This window comes from Populus euphratica, unplaced genomic scaffold (assembly GCF_000495115.2).
Source record: "Populus euphratica unplaced genomic scaffold, PopEup_1.0 scaffold48.1, whole genome shotgun sequence".
Classification (NCBI taxonomy): domain Eukaryota; kingdom Viridiplantae; phylum Streptophyta; class Magnoliopsida; order Malpighiales; family Salicaceae; genus Populus; species Populus euphratica.
The window spans coordinates 49,483-71,334 of record NW_011499879.1 but is presented as its reverse complement, the minus strand read 5'-3'; the positions used below and the strand labels follow the sequence as shown (position 1 = coordinate 71,334).

The window sequence follows — 21,852 nt, the reverse complement described above, 5'->3', positions numbered from 1 at the left end:
TATATATATTATTGATAGAAACCACCTCCATCAAGTTTTACGCTCAAATCCAAATTTTTAGACACCAAAATCAAATTCATTGGTGATTGAAATCCAATCACTCAAACATTCTTTCCATAAAAGTTTATGGTGATTTTTTTATCTCCTCTCTTAAGTTTCAATGACTGAACATCAAACAGGTGAACTTTAAGAAACATTTCAAAACTATATGGGGTCAAATTTTAAAAAAAAATTAAGAGACAAAATTGTAGATTTACGCATCCTATAACAGTCAACAAGGAAAATGGCTATCATTTATTACGAAATGTCAATTTTGATCCTTGTTTATTAATTTTGTTTTTATAATAATTCGAAAATCTCAAAGTAGAAATAACATGGCATCCAATACTTAAAATCTTAAAACACCCGGGAATGTGATAAAAGACAAATCCAAAAAGAAAGAAAACTCTAGGACAAAATGAAAGAAACTTTTCAAGTCCAAATTGAAAGAAATTAAAGTTGGATGACTGAGATAAATCAAAATAAAAAATCAATGGACCAAGGAAGAAAGGTTGGTGAGGGAACACTACTATGAATAACATTTTATGGGAGGGTGAATAATGTCTTACACATTAATACCCCATCCTCTTTTAGTTTTTTTTTCAATAAAGAGTAAGCTATTGCCACATGATTTTGGACACCAATTGGATACACATTTATTTAGTCTAGTTTATTTAATCTGTATTTCTAGCATAGTTGTTAGGCTAGATCCAGAAACCAACCTCGAAAAAAGATTGAATTACCGGGTCAACTCGATAGGTCAATGATTAAAATGGAATGTTACAAGACTACAGGGACAAAATTGAAAGATTATAAGATTACAGAGACAAAATGCATTTTTACAAATCACAGAGACAAAATGCATTTTTACACATCACAGAGACAAAATGCATTTTCACACATCACCAAACCCTAATATATTATAATTATAGATAAAACTAAAAGAGTTTTGCATTTCATTATTCCATATCTCTACTTTTCCTTGGGGAACTGCATCTATGGTACATTTTATTAAATCACTATCTCTATTGATGCATTTTGCAGCACTAAGGGGGCTGTCCCGAGCCAAAGCCGGCAACTATACATCTGACTTCTCTTTTGCAGATTCCAGGAAAAAAAAAATGTTGTCCCAGGCTGAAATGGAGGATATTAAACTAGAAGATAAAAGCCAACAGACGTTCGAACTGAATTCTGATTTAGAGGAAGACGAGGCAGAAAAATACAAATTCAGGGCACAGAAGTTTAATGAGCCTGAATGATGCCTCTGATGAATTATTTGATGTTCCTGGTTCTGGTGAAGTGATAGATTTTGGCCATTTAGAGAAATGTTAGTTTCCTGAAGTGAGTCAAGAATGACTTGCTTCGGTATTTACTAACCTTCGGTATTAATACAAATATCAATAAGAACCCATGGCTGACCGTATGGCTCAGCATCCTTATTCCACTTGCTAACCCTTTTCACATAAAATGAAATATGAATCATCCACATCACCTACACCCTTGTGATCAGTAAAAGGACATGTCTTCTCGTACAGTCGGTGTACCATTTGGGATGTGCTAGACTGCTGCTGCTTTGAGAGGATCGAAATCCAGAAGCTAATAGTTGAGCTCGAGAACTCATCAAAACTATTGATGGTCTGTTCCCAAATCCAATATGATCAGGAATGAAGATTTTTGTAGTGTTTTTATAAAGTGTGATCATATATATTCACATCAATATTCTCTTATTTAGAATTCATGAAATTAATAATTGGTGATAGAAAACCCGATACCTGTAAAACAATTCTTTTGATGGGATTTAAGAACCCTGTGGTGATAAAGTTAACTTTTAATAAAAGATTGCAATAAATGAGTGAATGAATTTTAAATTCTAAAATCAACAGTATTTGGTCTTGTTTTTAGAACTATGTGCCTGATTGAGTACCAATGAATAACTTTAATGGTTTTTTTAATATTTCTTATAATTATAGTTATGTTTATTTATTTAGGCTGTTAATTTTGTTCCATTCCATCTGAAATGGCTTGTTTACTCTTTATCATTTTCAAAAATGGAACAAAGTGAAATATATTTCATCTCGCTGAGGATCTCAAGTCATTTCAGATTTCTCACCCAAATTCAAGCCAAGAAGTTTTAGGTTTACTTTGTTTGTTATTTTCCGGATAATCAACTTTTGTTCTTCATCACTCCAGGATATATATATAATAATAATAATAATAAGAGGTTGTCATACGTAAATAGATAAACCATTCAAAATTTTTGTATCTATAAATATATACTTGATATTCTGGCAGTTATTATTATATATGTTTGACTGACCATTTGATGTTTATTGATCTAGACTTTATAAAATGGGAGAAGTAACGTGTGGTTTTGATTTTAGAAAGGTATTTTCATAGGCAGTTGGGTTTTCATAAGTTAGGGGTGCATTAAAATCCAAACACTTGTGAGAGATTGGATTTTGACAATTAAGATTCCATTCCTCTTGGTAGATTATTATAATTTTTGTTATTGATAGTTGTTTATGTATTAAGGTATATTTGTCTACTTTAGAGAATGAATAGATCCATTTTGATAGTGAAAATGACAATCTATAATAATATTTAGTTGATGACTTTCCCTCCATACCACTACAAAATCAAGATCCTTATTTATATGTTAATGATAGAGATGATGTTTGATTTATGCTTCTTTTGCATATAAAAACCCTTTTAATTTCTCAATATTCTAGCATTTTCTTTGTGTTGGATTATTTTAAGTTAAAGTTCTCTTTAGTTTTTACTCTTGACTATTTATTAATGTTTTAAATTTTGAAATTATGTTTAGATGTTTAACATTATATTTGTATTGCATAATTTGAATTTAATTTATCTTCATATGTGAATTGGAATTATGTATATTGAATTAATATTTTTTATTATATATATGTGTGAGAGCGCAATGTATGATCCCAGGATGAAACATGAAATGCTCTGAAATCAAAATTTATTCCCAAAAGAATAATATAACGCCAACCATAACAAAATTAACAACTTGTTTTTAATAGGTAAAACATCACATGAAAATAATTGAATGAGTGAGAGCATCGGCAATGGAAGTAGCCATTTAGAAAAACCAAATTGTTAATAAGACAGTAAATATATTTTCTTTTCTTATACGTACTCCAATGGAAGATGCTATTTTAACAACTTATTTATATTTTAATATATTTGATATCATACAACTATAATTTAATTATTTTTTATATGATATAATAATGTTATTAATTATATAACTAAATTTAAAATTAATGAAGTAATATTGTTGCATCGTGTGTGAATTAATTTTACAAGATATGTTTAAAATAACCAAGAAATCTCGACATAGATAATCAAAAATGCATTAGCCTAAACAACACATCAATTGAGTAAATTAAAATTAAAACCCATATTTTGCATAGAAATTTTCGAAATCGGATGCAACTTAGAAATATCAATTTTCATAATTTGTTCTTCTTTTTGAATCCTTTCTAGTTCTTGTACTTTGATGTATCATTATAGATCATCCATCATCCAAGTAGGAATTGAAAACAAAATTGTTATCTTAGTTTTTTTCATTAGGAGATGAAAATGCAAGGAATTGAAGAAGTATCTACATGTTCGCACAGGCTTCAAATCATTCTACAAAAATGAGATTTCACCGATACAGGTTTCAAATCAAACCAAAAATGACCAAAACCAACACTCAAATTCGCAGAGACTGGCTACCAACAATAGAAAGTTTACAAGGTAAAGTATAATAAAAAACATCATCAAATAGATCATAATTAAAGAGAAAAAACCATTTTGAGAACGGTAAGCAAGCCAATTGAAAAGGTAAAGCAACAATTGATGAGCAAGGACAATAATCACCTGAATTGAGAGGTTAGGGCACGGCTAAGACAATCAATTGACGAGCAAGGACAACTGCCTCTTGTTCTTCTTAGTAAACCACAAAGAAGCTAGGGCACAAGGCTTTGAGGTTTCCAGGCTTCTTGTTCTTGTTTTTGAAGAGGGAAGCAAAGGACAACTGCAGATAAAAGAGTCGTCGGCCAACAGGTATAAGTACCTCCTCCATGCTTTTTTGCTTTTTTCAGGGATGTGTGGAAAGCGTAGGAATAGCGTTTCAGTGGGAGAAAAGAATTTAGTTTTGGATTTTTTCCTTTTTGCTTTTTTCAGGGATGTGTGGAAGGCGTAGGAATAACGTTTCAGTGGGAGAAAAGAATTTAGTTTTGGATTTTTTAGTTTCGGTTTTCGTTGTTTAACCCAATTTTACTGTCCCGGAAGGAGGAGCACCCGGGAAAGTTTATGGGCCCACAACTAAACAAACACGTGTCAAACAAAAAGAGTCTCCACGTCTATCATTTCAAAACCACAACTTTAACTGTTTCCGTTTCGCTCCATTTTTCTCTCTCTTCTCCACAGTTCCCGACTTTCCCTCTCCTTAAATCTCCGCACTCTGGCTCACGTAATCCTCCGCTATTCTGCATCCATTGCGCACGTTACGAAGCACTATAACTCTACCAAGCACTATAACTCTGCTGCCCTCTTATTCTCTACTATGGCCTCTCTATCTTCCCCGCCAACCCAAAACACCACCGTCCAACCGGGACGGATCCGGGTCATCAAAGAAGGATCCAGAGGGCAAGTGGGCGGTGGTCCTGTTGTTTACTGGATGTTTAGAGATCAACGGCTTCAAGACAACTGGGCTTTGATCCATGCCGTTGATCAGGCTAACAGGAGCAATGTGCCTGTAGCTGTGGCATTCAATTTGTTTGATCAGTTCTTGGGGGCCAAAGCAAGACAATTAGGGTTTATGTTAAGGGGTTTGCGTCAGCTTCAAAGTCGCAATGAAGAGACACTTCAGATCCCATTTTTCTTGTTCCTGGTCAGTTTTATAAGAATGTTGAATGAAACCCATTTGGTTTTTTCTGTGCTGCTAGTGGTAATTTGTGTTCTTTTTGGGGTGCTCTTATATATGGCGATGAAAATATTCAAACTTCAATAATAAAAAAAGACAAAAGATTCAAAGTGCTTAGTACTTTGCATTGCACCCGCATAGCTAGAAACAAACCATTACATGTGAAATTTATTGGCTTTTCTGGGGTTTGGTGTGTAGGGAGAAGCTGAAGAAACTGTACCGGCATTCTTAAAAGACTGTGGGGCTTCACTTTTAGTTACTGATTTTTCACCTCTTAGACAATTTCGTACATGCCAAGATGAAATTTGTAAGAGAGTAAGTGATTCAGTCACCATACATGAAGTTGATGCTCATAATATTGTACCTATTTGGGTGGCGTCAGAGAAGTTGGAATACAGTGCTAGGACTTTAAGGGGTAAGATAAATAAATTGCTACCCGAGTACCTCATTGATTTCCCAATGTTACAACTGCCGAAGAACAAGTGGGTTGCAGCTACAAAGCAGTCAATTGAATGGAATGATCTCATTGACAATGTTTTGCGGTCAGACATTTATGTGTTTGAGTAAAGCTGCGTTGAGCTTCATTGGATTGTAGTGTTGATTCGTGATTTCGTATGTGTAGGAAAGGGGCAGAAGTTCCTGAAATCAAATGGTGTAAGCCAGGAGAAGATGCAGCAATGGAAGTGTTGATGGGAAGTAAAGATGGATTCTTGACGCAAAGGTTGAAGAATTATTCTACAGATAGGAATAACCCACTAAAACCTAAAGGGCTCTCCGGTCTGTCTCCATATCTTCATTTTGGGCAGATTTCTGCACAGCGATGTGCCTTGGAGGCACGTAAAGTGAGGAATCTTAGTCCTCAGGTTTGCAGTGTAAAATCCTAGAATCTTGGTTCAAATTTTATTTTCAAGTGAAGTATGGACAATTATAATTACTTAGTCCAACGGCTTGTCATTTTACATGTTAGTTTGTTCTAAGCCCCCGTAATTAACAACCTATCACATGTTGATCGTTTCATCAATTGCTTTTTCTCTGTGGTTCTTACATACAACTAATGTATAGCTTAAAATATGTGCATGTACCTGTTACTCTGAAGTCAGCCGATGCATTTTTGGAGGAGTTGATTGTGCGTAGAGAACTTGCGGACAACTTTTGCTTTTACCAGCCCAATTATGATTCCATACATGGGGCATGGGAGTGGGCACGTAAGACCTTGGCTTACCATGCTTCTGACAAGCGAGAACATATTTACTCGTGAGTGCAATTGTTTTCATTTGGTTATTTATACTGCAAAAGTTTCTGACGCGTGCCAGACTATCTGAAATTTCAAATGACAACTGCATTTATAGGAAAGAGCAATTAGAGAAGGCACAGACAGCTGATCCTGTAAGCCTATGTTTTGTCCATAAATACTATTCTATGAGGACCTGCCAAAGATTATTTTAATAGTTTTCTTTTGCTTATGCATTGCTAATATCATCTTATATCAATTTTCAGCTTTGGAATGCTTCTCAGCTGGAGATGGTATACCACGGGAAGATGCATGGTTTCATGCGGCAAGTAACTTTTCTTTTTTCCTGAGAATGTGTGGCTAGTAACTTCCTGATTGTTATTCTCATATTTATTTTTTCTGGTCTGATAGTAAGTCAGTGAAAATGAGGAAAAGTTGGATATCTAATATGAATGAATATAATAGAGCCAGGTGAACCAATGCAAAGAAATTAAGCAACTGACGTTACAATGACGGAGAAATGCAAAAGCATGTTTGAATGAAGAAGCCAATGTGAAATCTTTTGAACATACATTCATATCAATGGTATTCAGTGTCATTTTATATATCTGCTAGCATGTTAAGTGGTGGTGCTTTTAATTTGAGAGTATTGACTGTTGGCGTCAATATTGGCTACCTGTTTGTATTGGTTTGGTTGCTGTCATTTGATGTTCTTAGAAACTAGAAAACTATGTGCAGTATGTACTGGGCGAAAAAGATTCTGGAGTGGACAAGAGGGCCTGAAGAAGCCCTTGCGATATCCATATATCTAAATGACAAGGTAATTTTACTACAATGACATAGTGCTTCCATGAATTTTCAAACCAGAGCATAATGTGTTCAACTAAACTACCTGCAGTATGAGATAGATGGGAGGGATCCAGGTGGATATGTTGGTTGCATGTGGTCAATATGCGGCATCCATGATCAGGTTTGGTTTCAATAATTTTAGTGGGATAAGCTACCTCCTGATTTTATGCAGAGCTAAAGTTCTTTCCTGAAATCCATCTAACATCATTCTATATCATAGTAAGAAGCTGGTATACATAAAAATAATGATGTACTTTTGAGTGAAATGAATGCGTGATTTCCATAGTTGAATGAACTGTAAATTTACTACAGTAGTTGTATTCATCTCTTCTGTAAATAAATAAATAAATAATTGAAACTAAGAATGGTTCTGGTTAATCTTTCTTTTACATAATAAGTGGCATCAACTAGCCCTTCTGGTTTTGATTTCAGGGTTGGAAAGAGCGACCGATTTTTGGGAAAATACGTTATATGAACTATGCAGGCTGCAAGCGCAAATTTAATGTTGATGGATACATTACTTATGTCAAGAGAATTGTGGGCGACATTAAGAAGAGAAAAGCGGAAAATGAGCTCCACAAAACGATGAAGGAACTCCCCAGTTAAGTATTGCTTTAACTGAAAGATTAGGAATAATCTGTTAAAAGAAAATTATCTGTGAACTCCTAGTGTGTATTCAAATTTTCAAAATGGATCGATGTGATCTGTTCCGGCGACTCCAACTCACCTAACCAGTACCTCATAACAATTACCTAGTTAAGAGTGTGTGCCGTAATCGGAGCAGCATAAGCATGCAGCGCGGATTACAGCGTGACACAGTACTTTTATTTTAAATTTAAAATAAGATTTGTGAACACATTGAGAAATTTATTCTTCAAAGATGGTTCTCGTTATGCATGCATGAGACTGAGTGCAAATGGCTGCACAGCAATTAACTGCTCTACAAAACTTTTCTAATTATCGCACATGTGCTCGTATCCTCAAACAATGCCGAAGGGATGTTAGAGTAATCATGGTCGAGGTTTTTGCTACTGAAAGATTAGCCGTATGCTAACTCCATGGATCTTCTCATATGAACCCAAAAAGAAAACGCACCTTGCTTGCTTCTTACCCGCGTAAGTGGGGTTCCTCTTGTTCCGGCTTCCCTGGACTGGCCTATTTAAGAAGATAATTTTTTTATCTTCATCCCAGTCATAAAATTTGAAAGTAGTGCTACGTGGTTCCTTTCATCTTTACCACCACTAAACATCTCTCTGTTCTCGGTGTCCATGAATTGCAGAACCAATGAGTCGCCGCTGAACCCCAACAACCTTCACAACTGGCACGGTGCAGCTACATCTGAAACGCGACATCTGGTGGTGCGCCAAAAACATAATATCCAAAAGATTAAACCAGGATGCCATAACATCTTACCAATATCATATATAGTAGGGGAACTCGTTTTCAGTGTCAAAATTAAATTGATATTTTTTTTTCAGTTTTAATTAGTAAAGCAATATTTATACACGTAGTCAGTTTCTCTGCAGCTTTGGCTTGTATTACAAAACACAAAAGAAGCTACAGCCTTAAGCAGGGGCGCCTTCCTATAACATGAAACATGAACCACACAACTACAACTATCAAGGGGCAGACGTTTTACATTAAAAAAATGGATACAATAAAATGAAAGAATGTGTTGATGAATTACAAATCGGATAGTCAGAACCTAGAGAAGCCTCGTGTTCCGCTTCTAATCCCAACACATTTATATCTGCAGATCGTCCAGTGAAAGTTCATTTGCTGTCAGCAGTTTCAGCTTCTGCAATTTTAAATCAATTGCATTATTATTTTGGCCAGACATTCAGTTCAAAAAATAACGTATAAGGGTCATTGGAGGCTCTAGAGAAAACTAGTTACCGTAATAAAATGTGGAGGATCATCCAGACTCGAAGAACCCAAAATTACTTCCCTCCGTAACTTGCTTGTAAGCTTGTGGCAAACTCTTAGCTGGAGATTAATTAGAGTAGAAACACCAAACAAAGCCATAAAGACCACCATAATAATTGATTTGGGATTCATCATAAAGACAACCATAATAATTGATCTGGGATTCAACATCTTCTTACCTCAGATCTTGTAGCTCCACCTACGATGAATACAAAAATACGCTGGCCCATCTTTTTGAAATCACTAGATGCATGTCTTAGAACAGAATCACTGTAGGGAAATGCAAAAAAACATTACAAATATAGCCACGAGGATAATAAAGCTACTCTTGGCCTATTAAGTTCCCCGACACTCCAAATACAAGCACAACAGACTATGGTGGCACAGTTAATTTTGAGGTCATAAGAGCAATAACCTAAATCAATCAGGAGACCACAAACAAGCAGGGAATTCATTTAACAGATACAGAACAGAAGCATAACAAAAGATTAAGAATGTGTTAAGTTTAAAGAGGAAAATATCAGGAGTTGAATTCCATGGTTTATTTTCTCAGATAATCATAGAATATTCAATTGACTATGCATGAAAGAACAGCAATACCTTGAATAACCATCATCAGAGTTCCGTGGTCGAGCCCATGTAGGAGTCCGTCTTGATCTCATTGAATGCGGTGCTGGAGCTTGATGCATTGGTGTAGACTGGGATGTCCCATGGAAAGTTGGGCTTGGGTCATTCATGCATGGATATTCATCCTTGGAGAGTTCTCCTTTGCTAAGTTTATCAATAAGTTCCTGAAAAGGATTTGCATTAGGGTGAGTACCATCCTTTCATATTATCTAACCAAAAGTTAAGTTAAGGCATCAAGGCTGTTGATAAATCATATAAACATTTCGCACCAACGGAAATTACCTATTTAGGAAACTACAAACTCACCCATAGACACAAGGCACATGGACAAAAAGCTCAATGATCCCATATAATGAAGTGTGAGTCTTGCATGATTTTGACCACATGTTCTGTTTTTATTTGCCTAGTCCATGAATGAGTCAGAAAACTAAATCTACACTGATTTCTCCCCATTTAGAAGCAAATTTGATAATGGAAGAGGGAGGAATTAGTAACAAAACTACTCGTAGCAAAAGCAATATAAAAATGAAAGGGGAACGATAAAAGCTTTTTGAAAGGAAATTCTTGACGTCAAGGATAACAACGCACAATAGGTCAGCCTATACATGAAAAACCAAATACAAAGAATTCGGATGTACCTCTATCATGGGGTAAAAGCGAGACAACTGCCATGTTGTTTCTTCAGCACCAGTGCGGTCTTTCCTGGCAGCGCGCTTCTTCTGGCAGTTGATCGGGAAGGAGAATAGAAACTGTAAGCTTTGAAAGTGTCAATCAGATGTGGCATTTCAACAAACATTTGTGTTCACCTTATGAATATCAAACTTCAGGGAAAAAGCACCAGTTGATCTTTTTTTGGTATCTGATGCCCCCGCAAGCAATCTCATATTATTCACAGCATTCATATCATCCTGCGGTAATCTTACCACCTGAAAAAAATTCGAACAATTAATTGTGATATGCATGGAAAATGTTCTCAATAATATCAAACCAGGAAGGTAAGCCAAAGCTCTGCTCATTGACCTCAAAACAGTACAAGAAATTGAAAACCAGCATGGAAACAAAGAAAAAAACCTTCATTATATTATGACCTTCTTCACCCTCAAACTTCTCAGGATAAATGGCTGCAAGAATCATCAACAACCGCAACTTATTTTCACGAGTTGCATCCTGCAAAAGAGTGAAACTCCTACTTGATAAATATTATTGACAAGTTGAAATGCATCCACTAAAATTTACTTCAAGTTTTACCTCTTTTGTAGTCAAAAATTTGATAACATCTGTCATTCCTGCATCTCCAAAAACCAGGTCCTGCTCTAGTTGCCCAAGCTCTCGAAGCCCCGACTCCCTGATAATTCTATTAATTTTTCCAGCAATCTGCATCCATAAAACATAATTTGCATGAAGCCATGGACCGCAAGAAAATTCCATCAACCAGTGGTTCTTCTTTTTCCTTCTGATTACACACTAACTATTCCATGTGTATTCCAAAGGGGAAAAAACTGAATAATACAATTTAAGCTGATTGCAATTCGTGCTTCCATCAGGAAAAAAATTTGACCTTAATCATTCATGATCCCGTGAATTTTGAGTTTTAAGCAAAGCACACAGCTTAATATTCAGAAAGCAGAAATTCAACATTGATATCTACAAAAGCAGTCAAAAGTGTAGCATTTCATAGTTACTAGAAAGCAGGCAAATGAAAATATGGAACCAAATAATCTAATGGCATTTCCATCAGGGCAAAAATTCAAACTCCACTCACTGGTATCAAAAGCAAGGTTCGTATAATGTTATGTAAAATTATCCGAAACTCAAAAGTGACATGCAGGGAAGGAGAACTGAGCGAAGAGGAAGAATTGAAGACCCTAATATTAATTGATATTTCCAGTGAGGCTTCACAATCATGACACACTGGTTTGGTTAAGTAAGTTAATTAATTAACAAGTCACCTCAAATAAACCAAGCAGAGCTTAACAATATCTATGTGACACTGCACTCAAGAGGGAGTATGAGTAGGATACCTAAACATAATGCTCGAAAAAAGGCAACATTGAGAAGTAGATAAACAAAAAATGGGTCCATTTGCCGCGCTCTCTAAAACATTTTGCTGTTCTAAAAGGGACTTCAGCAGCCTAGCTAAAATACAAGTATAGAGACAAGCAAGATTAAAAAGCAACAATCAAGAAAGTGCTCAAAAAGTATCCTGCCTCATTAGTTTGAGTCAGTAATGGAATGAATAGAGAATTAATTGGACAAGAAATAAAGCAGAATGCACTTTGGTCAATAACCTCATCTTATTTTGTTACTGATCAAATCTATACAAAATGATCTCCATTAACCCGTAGCATTTGAGCTAATGAGCTAATAAGCAAATAGCATTAATGACCTCTTAATCATAGGGGGGAAGTTTACATTAAAGCCATAATGCCAACAAACATTCAATCTTAAGGGGTGAGACAGGCATAACCTGGTGGTAACAGCACATCTCCTTCAAAGAAAAGGTCTGGGATTCAAATACCCATCCCATAAAATAACTATTCATTCATCAAAAAAGTTGTTTGGAAAGGATATCTAGAATGGGAAATTAGTTTCAAATAACCATCATGTATAATAGCCACAATATATATCAAATTGCCATGGCAAAAGCATCACATGGCATGGTGGTCTGGAGCCTGAAGATTATTTTGCTAAACAAGTGGGAAGACCGAAGCCAAACTTCTGAGCCAGATTTGAAAATAAGAGCATCATTTTATAACTGTATTCCTTTGCTTATGTTACACATATGCCAACAAAAGTTGAAAAAAAAGAGGTAGTTTGCTGCCAGAAGCAAGAAACTAACCTCCACATGGAGGGAGATCTTGTCAATCTGCTCACTGTATTGAGGCAATGCTTGAACCATCTGTTGCAAGTCCCTTGTAGAAAGTTCACCACCATCTCTACACAAGCAAACTTCAAGGTTGGAGATATACCATCACATAAACTAAAAATCTGATTAACAAGTAGCTTCTACAAAACAGGAAGAAACAAAAAAACACAAGGCATATGCCACAACTCTAATTGAACAATCAAAGTGAACTATACATGGTTGATATAGAAACAAGCACATATCAATTCCCAGCTTCGACAGGTATTTATATAAAAAAGAAAGAGGATGGAAATATAGCAAGAAAAATTCTCTTTAAGATAATATGAGTAGCGGTTGTTCTCAGTACACTAACACCATTGATATTGTTAACTTCTTACTGCATCAGGCAACTGTCCACTCATTTCCCATGCTTCATGGCCACCTCCCTACTTAAAAAACAATCCCTCTCAATTCCATGCCTCCACAGGTGTGTAAAAGAAAACAAAATATCAGCATCCTCACAACAACCAACCTACCATACAGGTGCTCCCCACTTCCTACAAGAATCTAAAATTTCTCAACCCTCCCCTGATGTGGCCACTTCCAGGGGAGATAAATGAGTAGGCACACATGACAGAATACTCTTTGCAATGTCAACTACTCCCAGATTTCTAATGGCTAGTCTTCTCTACACCTTTTTCTCTTCATGAAAAATACTCTAGACCATTTGGCAATGGGAGCCCAGACTGCAAAATATTATGAACCAGGTGGTTCAAAGCAAGAGGTGAGAAAAAAGAAGTTCAGATCACAAGAACGGGAGTAGAAGACATGTAAAACCCTCCATTAATTAAACAACACTGAATTAATGAAAAATTTTAATATCAATTTAACACAGATCAGTTATTAGAGCAATATCTCATAAGTAGCATCAGTAACTACATGCCTTTGAAAACAGGGAAAGAATTTTCTACTGCATTACTCATTTGTGAATTTTGAATCATCAAGCAATACTTCTATGAAATTAAAGTTGATGAAACTAACAGAATACACTAGGTCACTAATGACATCATGACAATGGCCAGCAATTTACATGGATAAAGAAATTTCATCAACCTTGAACCATGTTGGATTTTGGCTGCTTTATTTTTTGATACAAAGTTGGTCATCTTCTCGTGCAGCCGCTCACTAGCCTAATAAAGAAACCAAAGCTTAGAGCATTCACAGAGTGGAGGTTTAAAACCTAACAAAACATATAACCATACTTACATCTGCTATGTGTGCATGCCGAAGCTCAAGCCAGACAGGATCATGTTCCTCCAAAAGAACATCCTTTTTTTCAGGTGGACCACCAGCTTTGCTGAGAACCTGAAAAATGTAATTCCTTGATAAACAGTATAACAAAGAGATCCAACCGCAAATCAGTAAATGCTAAAGTATATAGAACTCTCAACTGTTGACTTACCTCATGCACATATTTGTTTCCCTCCATATTCAAGAGATCATGACACATGGCATCATATGTCCACTCATGTATGATAGGAGCAATCTAGAATTGCAAAATAAGCACGTAAGCAATACAACAAAGCCATACAACAAGCATATAGCGAGTTTCTAAGCAACATGCACTTGAGAGACCTGATCTATAGATCTATCCAGGATAAGCAGTTCACATGTTTCTGTCTGAGGGAAGTGTTCAGTCTTTTGCTTATATTGGATCAGACAATCCCAAATTCTAGCAGCAAGTTTTGTAGGAATTAAATCACGGAAAGTCGTCATTGTTGTTACATCAAGGGACTTGGCGGCACGATATCGCACAAAAGGAAATTCCTGGAAAAATAGACATGCATGCCTAAGAATATTATCAGGAGATTGTGAATCAACATTTGGAAGCCATTATATATACCCGAAGCGAAGCAAAAACTGTAGCAATGCGAGAAGCCATCACATTCAAACACGCATCACCTTTGCGAGAATCCTCCTCATCCACAAAAAGTTCCTCTAAAGCCCTTTCATTATCAGTAATAAAACCCTGTGTGGAATAATATATCACCTCTAATGGGAGAAAAAATAACATAATGAAGATTGGCACAAAAAAAATGGAAATTATGGATGGAAATAAAACATTTACAAACCAAAACAACTTTTATAAGCTGTAATCGGAAATTTGTAAAAAGGATCAAACAATTAGTTTAAATAACAAATAATAGTTTTAAAAGTGAAATAAAACACAAGCTGTTTTAAATTGCTCAGTTTGATATCTAGCTTAGAATCACCTCAACCTTCCCCTAGGGAATTTCTTTAAAAAACAAAAGGAAAAAAAAAATGATATCTAGCTTAGAACCAACTCAAACTATGCCCTAGGAGGATTCTTTAAAAAAAGGGAAATAAAGTTCATTTCCCCTAAAAACAAATTGCAATTTCAAGTTATCTGCAAGTATTGGCATCATCATTGACTGGATCTTCAAGAACCTAGCATTGGAGCTCAGTCAATTAAGATGCCCTAAAAATAATCATCAGTCACTATGGCAAAAGCACCAGATGCATGAACAATCGCATCTATCTCTCTCTTCCTCTTTTTTCTTTCACAAGCTCTATATTTTTTTGTTTCATTTACAGGTTGTATGCTGCTCCCAATCCCATCTCTACCATTGAGTTATAAGCTCAAGACACAAAAGGCTTTTTCTCTTAAAAAAATGCAAATATTGACTCAAAAGAAGCATAAACAGTTGGATACCAAAAGAGCTGCAAAGTTCAGAAATTGGCATTATTACAGATTGCCATGTCATGTGCCTTCTGAGATACTATGTTGCACTGGAGAAAATAAAGGTAACTACTTTTAAAAAAAGACAGCATCTGGTCCTAAAAATCAATCTTGTTGATGCTAATTCTGGTTGAAAACAAAAGGATCACGGAAGCTATGGAATATCAGTAATGAAATGAGGCATCCCTAAAAAGTTCCTGGAAACTCAAACCTGATAAAAGAGCTTTTCCTCAGCAACAATGAAGATTCAAACAATAGCTATTGTTGTAATTTAATGCATGAAAAAATAGAAGGTGTAAATGATATTTTGCATGCAATATTGAACCAGATAAATGATTTAGAATTACAAACCTGGCTATCTATAGCAAAATACTCCAAATTCATCTGCATGGCTCACAAATCAAAGTAAAATATATTTCAATATCTTTTGTGAGTTTTAAACAAATGATGGATCGAGAAAACACATATCTAGCTATTGCCTCAGCACAATTATTGATCCAAAGGACAAAAAGTTTTAATGAGGAAGAGACCCGTACCTCTCTCAATGCACCTATACGAGTTAATACACTTGAATCTTTCTTGATATGAGAAACCAGTTCTCTTGAAATAGGGGAACTAAAGAAAACAAATGCCCTTCATATGCAGACAAGAAAAATAAAATAAGTTGAGAAACATTTGTAAGTTTGAACTTCCAAAAGGTAAAATTGACTAGCATAGGACAATGAATAGAACTTTTCACATACTTTTTGTATAAAGGTGATTTCCCAGACATGTCCGACAAGAACATTATAACACTGCAAAATAAAACCAGTAATAAGAACACCACTGGCATTACATAAATCAAATAGAGACAGAATTAATAACATGGGGACAGAAAAACAACAAGGGACAGAGTGACAGGCCCCCATCCATTGACTTCTCTATAGAGAGAACTTCAATTCTTTCTTTAAAGATAGCATGATTATATAACTATGTCAAGCATGTGGCAGTATTCGTTTACTAGTAAATAGGCACTGTAAAACATGCATTGCTACTGATAAAATTGCACTAGGTAAGTAATGGAAGTAAGATTTGCTAAAGAAAAATAAAAAATTACAATGTAGCCCAGGAATTGAGAGGTAAGGTCCCTTAGTCAACCTACCAGATCAGCTCAGTAACTTAGTGAATAATAAGGAACAATGCCCAAAAAGGTTGGGCATCATGTTTACTGAAACTGAGAATATTACAAGAAGTTGCTGACCTGCCCTTAGAACTAAAATTCAGATTTATAATCCCAACCACTCTGAAATTGAACACTGTATACAATCTATTCAAGATGAATTAACAAAATATGTCCCCATGTTATTCAGGCAGGTCCCAATTGCTGCAGAGCAATTAAACTGGAAAAGCTCCAGGAAATCAATATTCTTTTTTTTTCTTTTTGAAGGGCAGGAAGCTGAATATTGTTAAAAATATATTACTTCTCTTTTGTTGGTTGGATGAAGTATATAGCATCCATGGAGGGCAATGGCTGCCTTCGTCTGTATATGTCTTCTACCACTGCAGGGTAAAAAAAAAAAAAGATAATCAAGCAACTTGGAGAGTACAGCAATTAAATTTCAAACGGACATAGATTTTTCTTTCTCCCTTCTTTTAAACCATATAATCCCACTTGCAATGCAACTTGAGGAATTTTACTCTAAGCTAAGAAAATAGTATATTGGAGGCATTTTTCTGTAATTTACAGCAAACAGAATACCGGTACAGTTACATGGAGGATAAAATACTTTAATGGATAGCAATGTGTGGAATTGAATCATTTATTTTTATGGCATAATATTTCATGAATTGCTCCATCTCATAGAATACTAAAAGAATACCCTTTGGTGTTTGCAGCCTGTTATCTAAAGTGATCTAAAATGCATATAATACATTCCAAGTAATATTTTGCACAGAAAAACTACAAAAAGCAAATTTTCTATGTTATGTCTCTCAAGTGGATTTTTAAATTGTAACGAAACAGCTGATCTCAAATTTTTTGAGTTTGCCCTTTTATTCTTACATGAAACTCCTTCCTGTGTGATATCAGCCATCTTGCATGAGTACGACATGATCTTCACAGTAAGTCTGTCCATGATAAGCACCTGCAGGTATGAGATTCAAGTCCTGACATTAATGACATATGCGTACTGTAAGAGATGGAAAGCAGTGGCAAGATAGCTCTAATCACACGGAAATGTATCAAAACACTAGTCTAAACCGGGAAGTCATTGGGTAAGGCAATAGACATGATTCAAACAAGTCCCAAATTTTCACTAACAGATAATTTCGTCTGGATACAGTCAAAATATCATCGACACAAGCTGGACATGTGCCATTTCTATCAGAACACAGGTGTAGTACTTCTAAGCTTGACAGGAAATCAATTCCAGATACTGCGAAAATGCTAGGATATTTATTTGAAACTCCATGAAATGCAAGGGCATTTACTTGATCTAAGCGTTATTAAGAAAATAGAATGGATGACAGGAGTAGCAAAATAATAGAACCACATGATATACCTTCCAAGTTGACTTTGAATTCCCTGTTTTGGCTGATCGAAGCATTTCATGCAACAAACCTGAACAATAGGTAAATTTAGAATGACAAGCAAAGTTCATAAAAAGCACCTATTTAATAAGAGAAAAAAAAGTATTAGGATCAAGAATGAACAGTGCACAGCAATAAATGCGAGAACATTCACTTCCATATCATTCCCTTCCTATTTTTCTGATAGACTCAACAAAAGAAGATAACAGCATCAGTCAATTCAAGATGGTCTCATAAGCTTTGGTCTCGTTAGCAAGTAGCTTATTCCAATGGACAGAAATTGTTTCGTGCAAAAGCCATTCTTCTTAGTAAAATAAGATATCCAACCCCCAAGCATTTCAACAATTCAACTCCTATCATCCACTTCACAAATTCTAGAATCCAAAGACTGATATAAATATTTCCATTAACAATAATCCTCACAGTCTTAAAACTGAAATCTCCACCACCACGAAACTCCGATATAGCATAGAAATTGAAGAGATTCCTAACAACTAATACTAACTAAGTTTGGCCAATAACTCTATTAATTAGTTACCAGAAATATTACAAAATTACTAGGAACACAATGTCATCGTTACATTACATTAACAAATAATCAACTACACTTGAAGCTTTAAGGGGAAAAAAAAACTAAATTATTACTCTTAAGACAAACCAAATTATAAACTCCATTGGACAGAGAGAAAAAGGCACAAGATCACATCAAACTGCTTGCTTTGACTATGCCACACTGAACCTATAAAAATTCGAGTAGTGAAGGAGAGATTGAACTTACGTTCACGGCTGATTTGCCTAAGATTCTTGTAGTCGCTACCGTAAGAAGAAGACGAGTCAGAATCCGAGAGCGACATGTCGACAATTATTCAAGCCTTCAGAGCCTCTGATTCTATTTCTCTAGTCTTCTCCCGATCGGCGGATCCAGAAACGACAGTTGCAGAGATCGTTTTCTAGTAAGCTAAATAGGAAGACAAAGAAAAAGGTAGGGAGGGAGGTCAAAAGGAAGCAAAAATGGTGACAGGGAAAAAGAAAAGTGAAAAATTGGCTAGTCTTTACTGTTATTGCAGGGTTTTTTTTTATTTTATTAATTGAAAAAAATATATATGAATAGTTTTTTGAAATTTATAATGGGGATTTTGTTAGTTGACCATAGCCGGTTCAATTCGCGTTTCGTCGTGGAATGGAAAAGGATAATGACCGGTCTGCGATGAGATTTCTTAATTTTGTTTATAGCCATTGTTTATTGGATTAATTATATTTATCATCTTTTACACTTGCAGTTGCCATATTTCTCCCAATACAAAATTTTAGTCGAAGGAAACAAAAATTTCTTCAATTTACAGAATAAAATTACAATAATTTCACAGCAAACAAAAAACTAAGAAAACCATATGAAATTTGATTCAAAAATCTCACCTATTAAGAAATAAAAATTGAAATACATAATAGTACTTAGCTATTTGACATTTTTTTTTATCCATGTAGAATTATTTTATTTTTCATCAATAAAACGAATATATAAGTATTTTCAATGTATTTTTTACCATAAAAAATTTAAATTAAAATATTTATACATGTTTCTAATTAAATAAAATAAAATTTATTTATGCTAGTAAACATAAAAAAAATATTATTATTGATAAGTAAAGACTAAACTGAAAAAACTAAGAGATAAATATGGATTAAAATATTTGATCTTGTAATACGGATTATGTATTCAGTTATGTTTAATTACATTGTTTCTTGAAATAAGTTTTTTATTTAATTATACGATTATCTATACAAAAAAAACACACAAAAAAAATTGTTTGTGATAACTAAAGACTACATTGAAAAAATAAAAAAATAAATATAAATTAAGATATTTAATCATATGATTATCTATACAAATAAAACACAAAAAAAAAATTGTTTATGATACCTAAAGACTACATTAAAAAAATAAAAAGATAGATATAGATTAAAATATTTAATTTCACAATGCGGATCATATATCAGGTTGTGCCTAATATCTTTATTTCTTATAATAAATTCTTTATTCAATTAAGTGATAGTAGAAAATGACACATATGAAAGCGATTGAATAAAATCAAAGAAAACAAATATTTTGCAAGGATGCACATATTCAAAAACAATCTTATGATTTTACGTGAAAATAAAGTAAAAAATAAGTGATATTTAACCTAAAATTAAATTAAAAAGTTGAGAAATAAATATAATTATACAAATTTAATCTTGAAATATGAGCCATTAATGCTGGATGTTTGGTGATCAGACCAGTGTCAGGCATGTAAAGGTTGAATTTTTATTTATTCATTCAATATTTGATGTATTAGATGTATTAGAAAATAATTTTTTTGTTTTTTTTTTTATTTTTTATTTAAAATATTTTTTTACAAAATTATTACAATTTTATATCCATAGTCACAAATTGTGAGGGTTAACTTGATTTAACTAGAATTTTCTTTTGTTGTTATTTTTTTTTATCTTTCAATATTATATTTTTTTTATACTCTAAATAGGTTTAAGTCGGGTTTTGTTTTTTCATTGTTATTTTTTTTATTTATTTATATTACCTGCTAGTCTTGTAGCTTAGGATTAGAATTTTTTTGTTCTTTAGTCAAAATATATTGAACATGTGACTTACTGTTTTCTTTTGCCCAATATGTGTGTGTGTGTGATTATATAAACTGTGTACTAAAATAGACAATAACAGTAAAAACAAAGAAGATGAAGATATAATTATATTTGATAATGGTGTATAGAATAAAATAATTGTTTTTGTATTATATTTGATTATAGTGGATGAAATAAAATTAAAAAAATATTTTACACTTGATATTTATTACTTAAATTTACATATTTTTTTAAAAAATAGATATTACTTTTTTCACTTTAGTTTAGATTGAGTGTTGAAATTAACAATATTATGATAATTCTAATTATAAAATTTGGACTAATATAATAGGTTGATCTGCAACCAAGATCAATCTGGTTTTAAAAAAAATAAAGAAATGATTTACCCTGACCTAACTTTATCAAAAACTTAGATCAATTTAGGATTAAACACGAGTCATAAACCCATTAAAGTTTTCTTAATTTTTTAATCAAAATGATGTTGCTTTGATTATTTTTTAAATAAATTTTTAGTCAGCCCAGGTTGACCACCGTAACCCGTTACTTAGGCCTTGACCGGGGTCAACTCCCAATTCAAATTTTAAAATTTTAATAATAACAACTTTTATAATTTTATCTATATATTGACTCGGGTCAAATTAAATTCATCTTCCAAATCTACGATGCAAGGCTTGTACCGGCTTCCCTCTAGATAAGGTATAAAACTATAATAATAGCAACTTTTATTTTTATGTTAATTTAAATCAACTCAGGTTAACCCTCTTGACCTGTGACACCATCATTGCTCTAGGTTTATTTCCGAGTCGAGTTTTAAAACTATAACAATAACCATTTATATTTTTATGTTGACTAAAATCAATAATTATTTTTATTTTTACATTGACTTGTGCCGATTTAAATTTATCTTTTAACGCATGGCCTAGACCTTGCTGGGAATCAATTCTTAAATAAAATTTTAAAATTATAATAATTATTTAATCTTTATATGTTGTATTTGGATAATTTTAAAATTAAGAGTTTTTATAAATATATTTTAGAAATATAAAGTAATAAATATTGTCTATAAAAATATATTTTATATATATATATATATATATATCTCATATTTGAAGTACAAAACTTCACTTTGAAATTATTTTAAAAATAATTTTATTTTTATTTTTATATTTTTATTGTTTTATATAAACTATGTACTAAAATAGACAATAACAGTAAAAACAAAGAAGATAAAAATATAATTATATTTGATAATGGTGTACAGAATAAAATAATTGTTTTTGTATTATATTTGATTATAGTGGATGAAATAAAATTAAAAAAATATTTTACACTTGATATTTATTACTTAAATTTACATATTTTTTTAAAAAATAGATATTACTTTTTTCACTTTAGTTTAGATTGAGTGTTGAAATTAACAATATTATGGTAAT

The 21,852-nt window shown here is 33.5% G+C and overlaps 2 protein-coding genes across 3 annotated transcripts; one reads left to right on the top strand and one right to left on the bottom strand.

Moving 5' to 3' along the window:
• Positions 1-4,415: 4,415 nt before the first annotated feature.
• Positions 4,416-7,934, top strand: PHR1 (photolyase 1). Its single transcript, XM_011030793.1, has 9 exons — positions 4,416-4,942; positions 5,174-5,517; positions 5,598-5,838; positions 6,072-6,229; positions 6,325-6,361; positions 6,473-6,531; positions 6,945-7,026; positions 7,105-7,176; positions 7,488-7,934. The coding sequence occupies exons 1-9, from the start codon at positions 4,616-4,618 to the stop codon at positions 7,659-7,661; spliced, it is 1,494 nt and encodes a 497-aa protein (XP_011029095.1). The 5' UTR covers positions 4,416-4,615; the 3' UTR covers positions 7,662-7,934.
• Positions 7,935-8,495: 561 nt separating this feature from the next.
• On the bottom strand, positions 8,496-18,858 carry KEU (Sec1/munc18-like (SM) proteins superfamily). Of its 2 annotated transcripts, XR_842972.1 has the most exons (22): positions 18,561-18,858; positions 17,755-17,813; positions 17,256-17,337; positions 16,675-16,753; positions 15,958-16,008; positions 15,751-15,847; positions 15,566-15,598; positions 14,357-14,482; positions 14,089-14,280; positions 13,916-13,999; positions 13,720-13,818; positions 13,567-13,643; positions 12,448-12,544; positions 10,857-10,982; positions 10,680-10,775; positions 10,415-10,534; positions 10,247-10,327; positions 9,582-9,772; positions 9,161-9,251; positions 8,952-9,041; positions 8,743-8,853; positions 8,496-8,638 (listed from the first exon to the last, which is right to left on the bottom strand). XR_842972.1 is itself a non-coding variant. In XM_011030794.1 (21 exons), exons 1-21 carry the CDS (start codon positions 18,634-18,636, stop codon positions 8,800-8,802), a joined length of 2,001 nt encoding a protein of 666 aa, XP_011029096.1. In that variant the 5' UTR covers positions 18,637-18,857; the 3' UTR covers positions 8,496-8,799. The 2 variants fall into 2 exon arrangements, 1 of the variants encoding a protein (XP_011029096.1); XM_011030794.1 differs by having other exon boundaries at positions 8,496-8,853; positions 18,561-18,857.
• Between the last annotated feature and the right edge of the window lie 2,994 nt (positions 18,859-21,852).

Excerpts from the sequence above, each read along its gene's own strand:
- PHR1 (XM_011030793.1), top strand. The coding sequence starts at position 4,616 with ATGGCCTCTCTATCTTCCCCGCCAACCCAAAACACCACCGTCCAACCG. Across the intron at positions 5,518-5,597 it reads CTCATTGACAATGTTTTGCG|GAAAGGGGCAGAAGTTCCTG; the intron begins GTCAGACATTTA and ends TCGTATGTGTAG. Across the intron at positions 7,177-7,487 it reads TATGCGGCATCCATGATCAG|GGTTGGAAAGAGCGACCGAT; the intron begins GTTTGGTTTCAA and ends TTTTGATTTCAG.
- KEU (XM_011030794.1), bottom strand. The coding sequence starts at position 18,636 with ATGTCGCTCTCGGATTCTGACTCGTCTTCTTCTTACGGTAGCGACTAC. Across the intron at positions 13,644-13,719 it reads GGCATGCACACATAGCAGAT|GCTAGTGAGCGGCTGCACGA; the intron begins GTAAGTATGGTT and ends TTTCTTTATTAG. Across the intron at positions 10,983-12,447 it reads AGATCTCCCTCCATGTGGAG|ATTGCTGGAAAAATTAATAG; the intron begins GTTAGTTTCTTG and ends TTATGGATGCAG.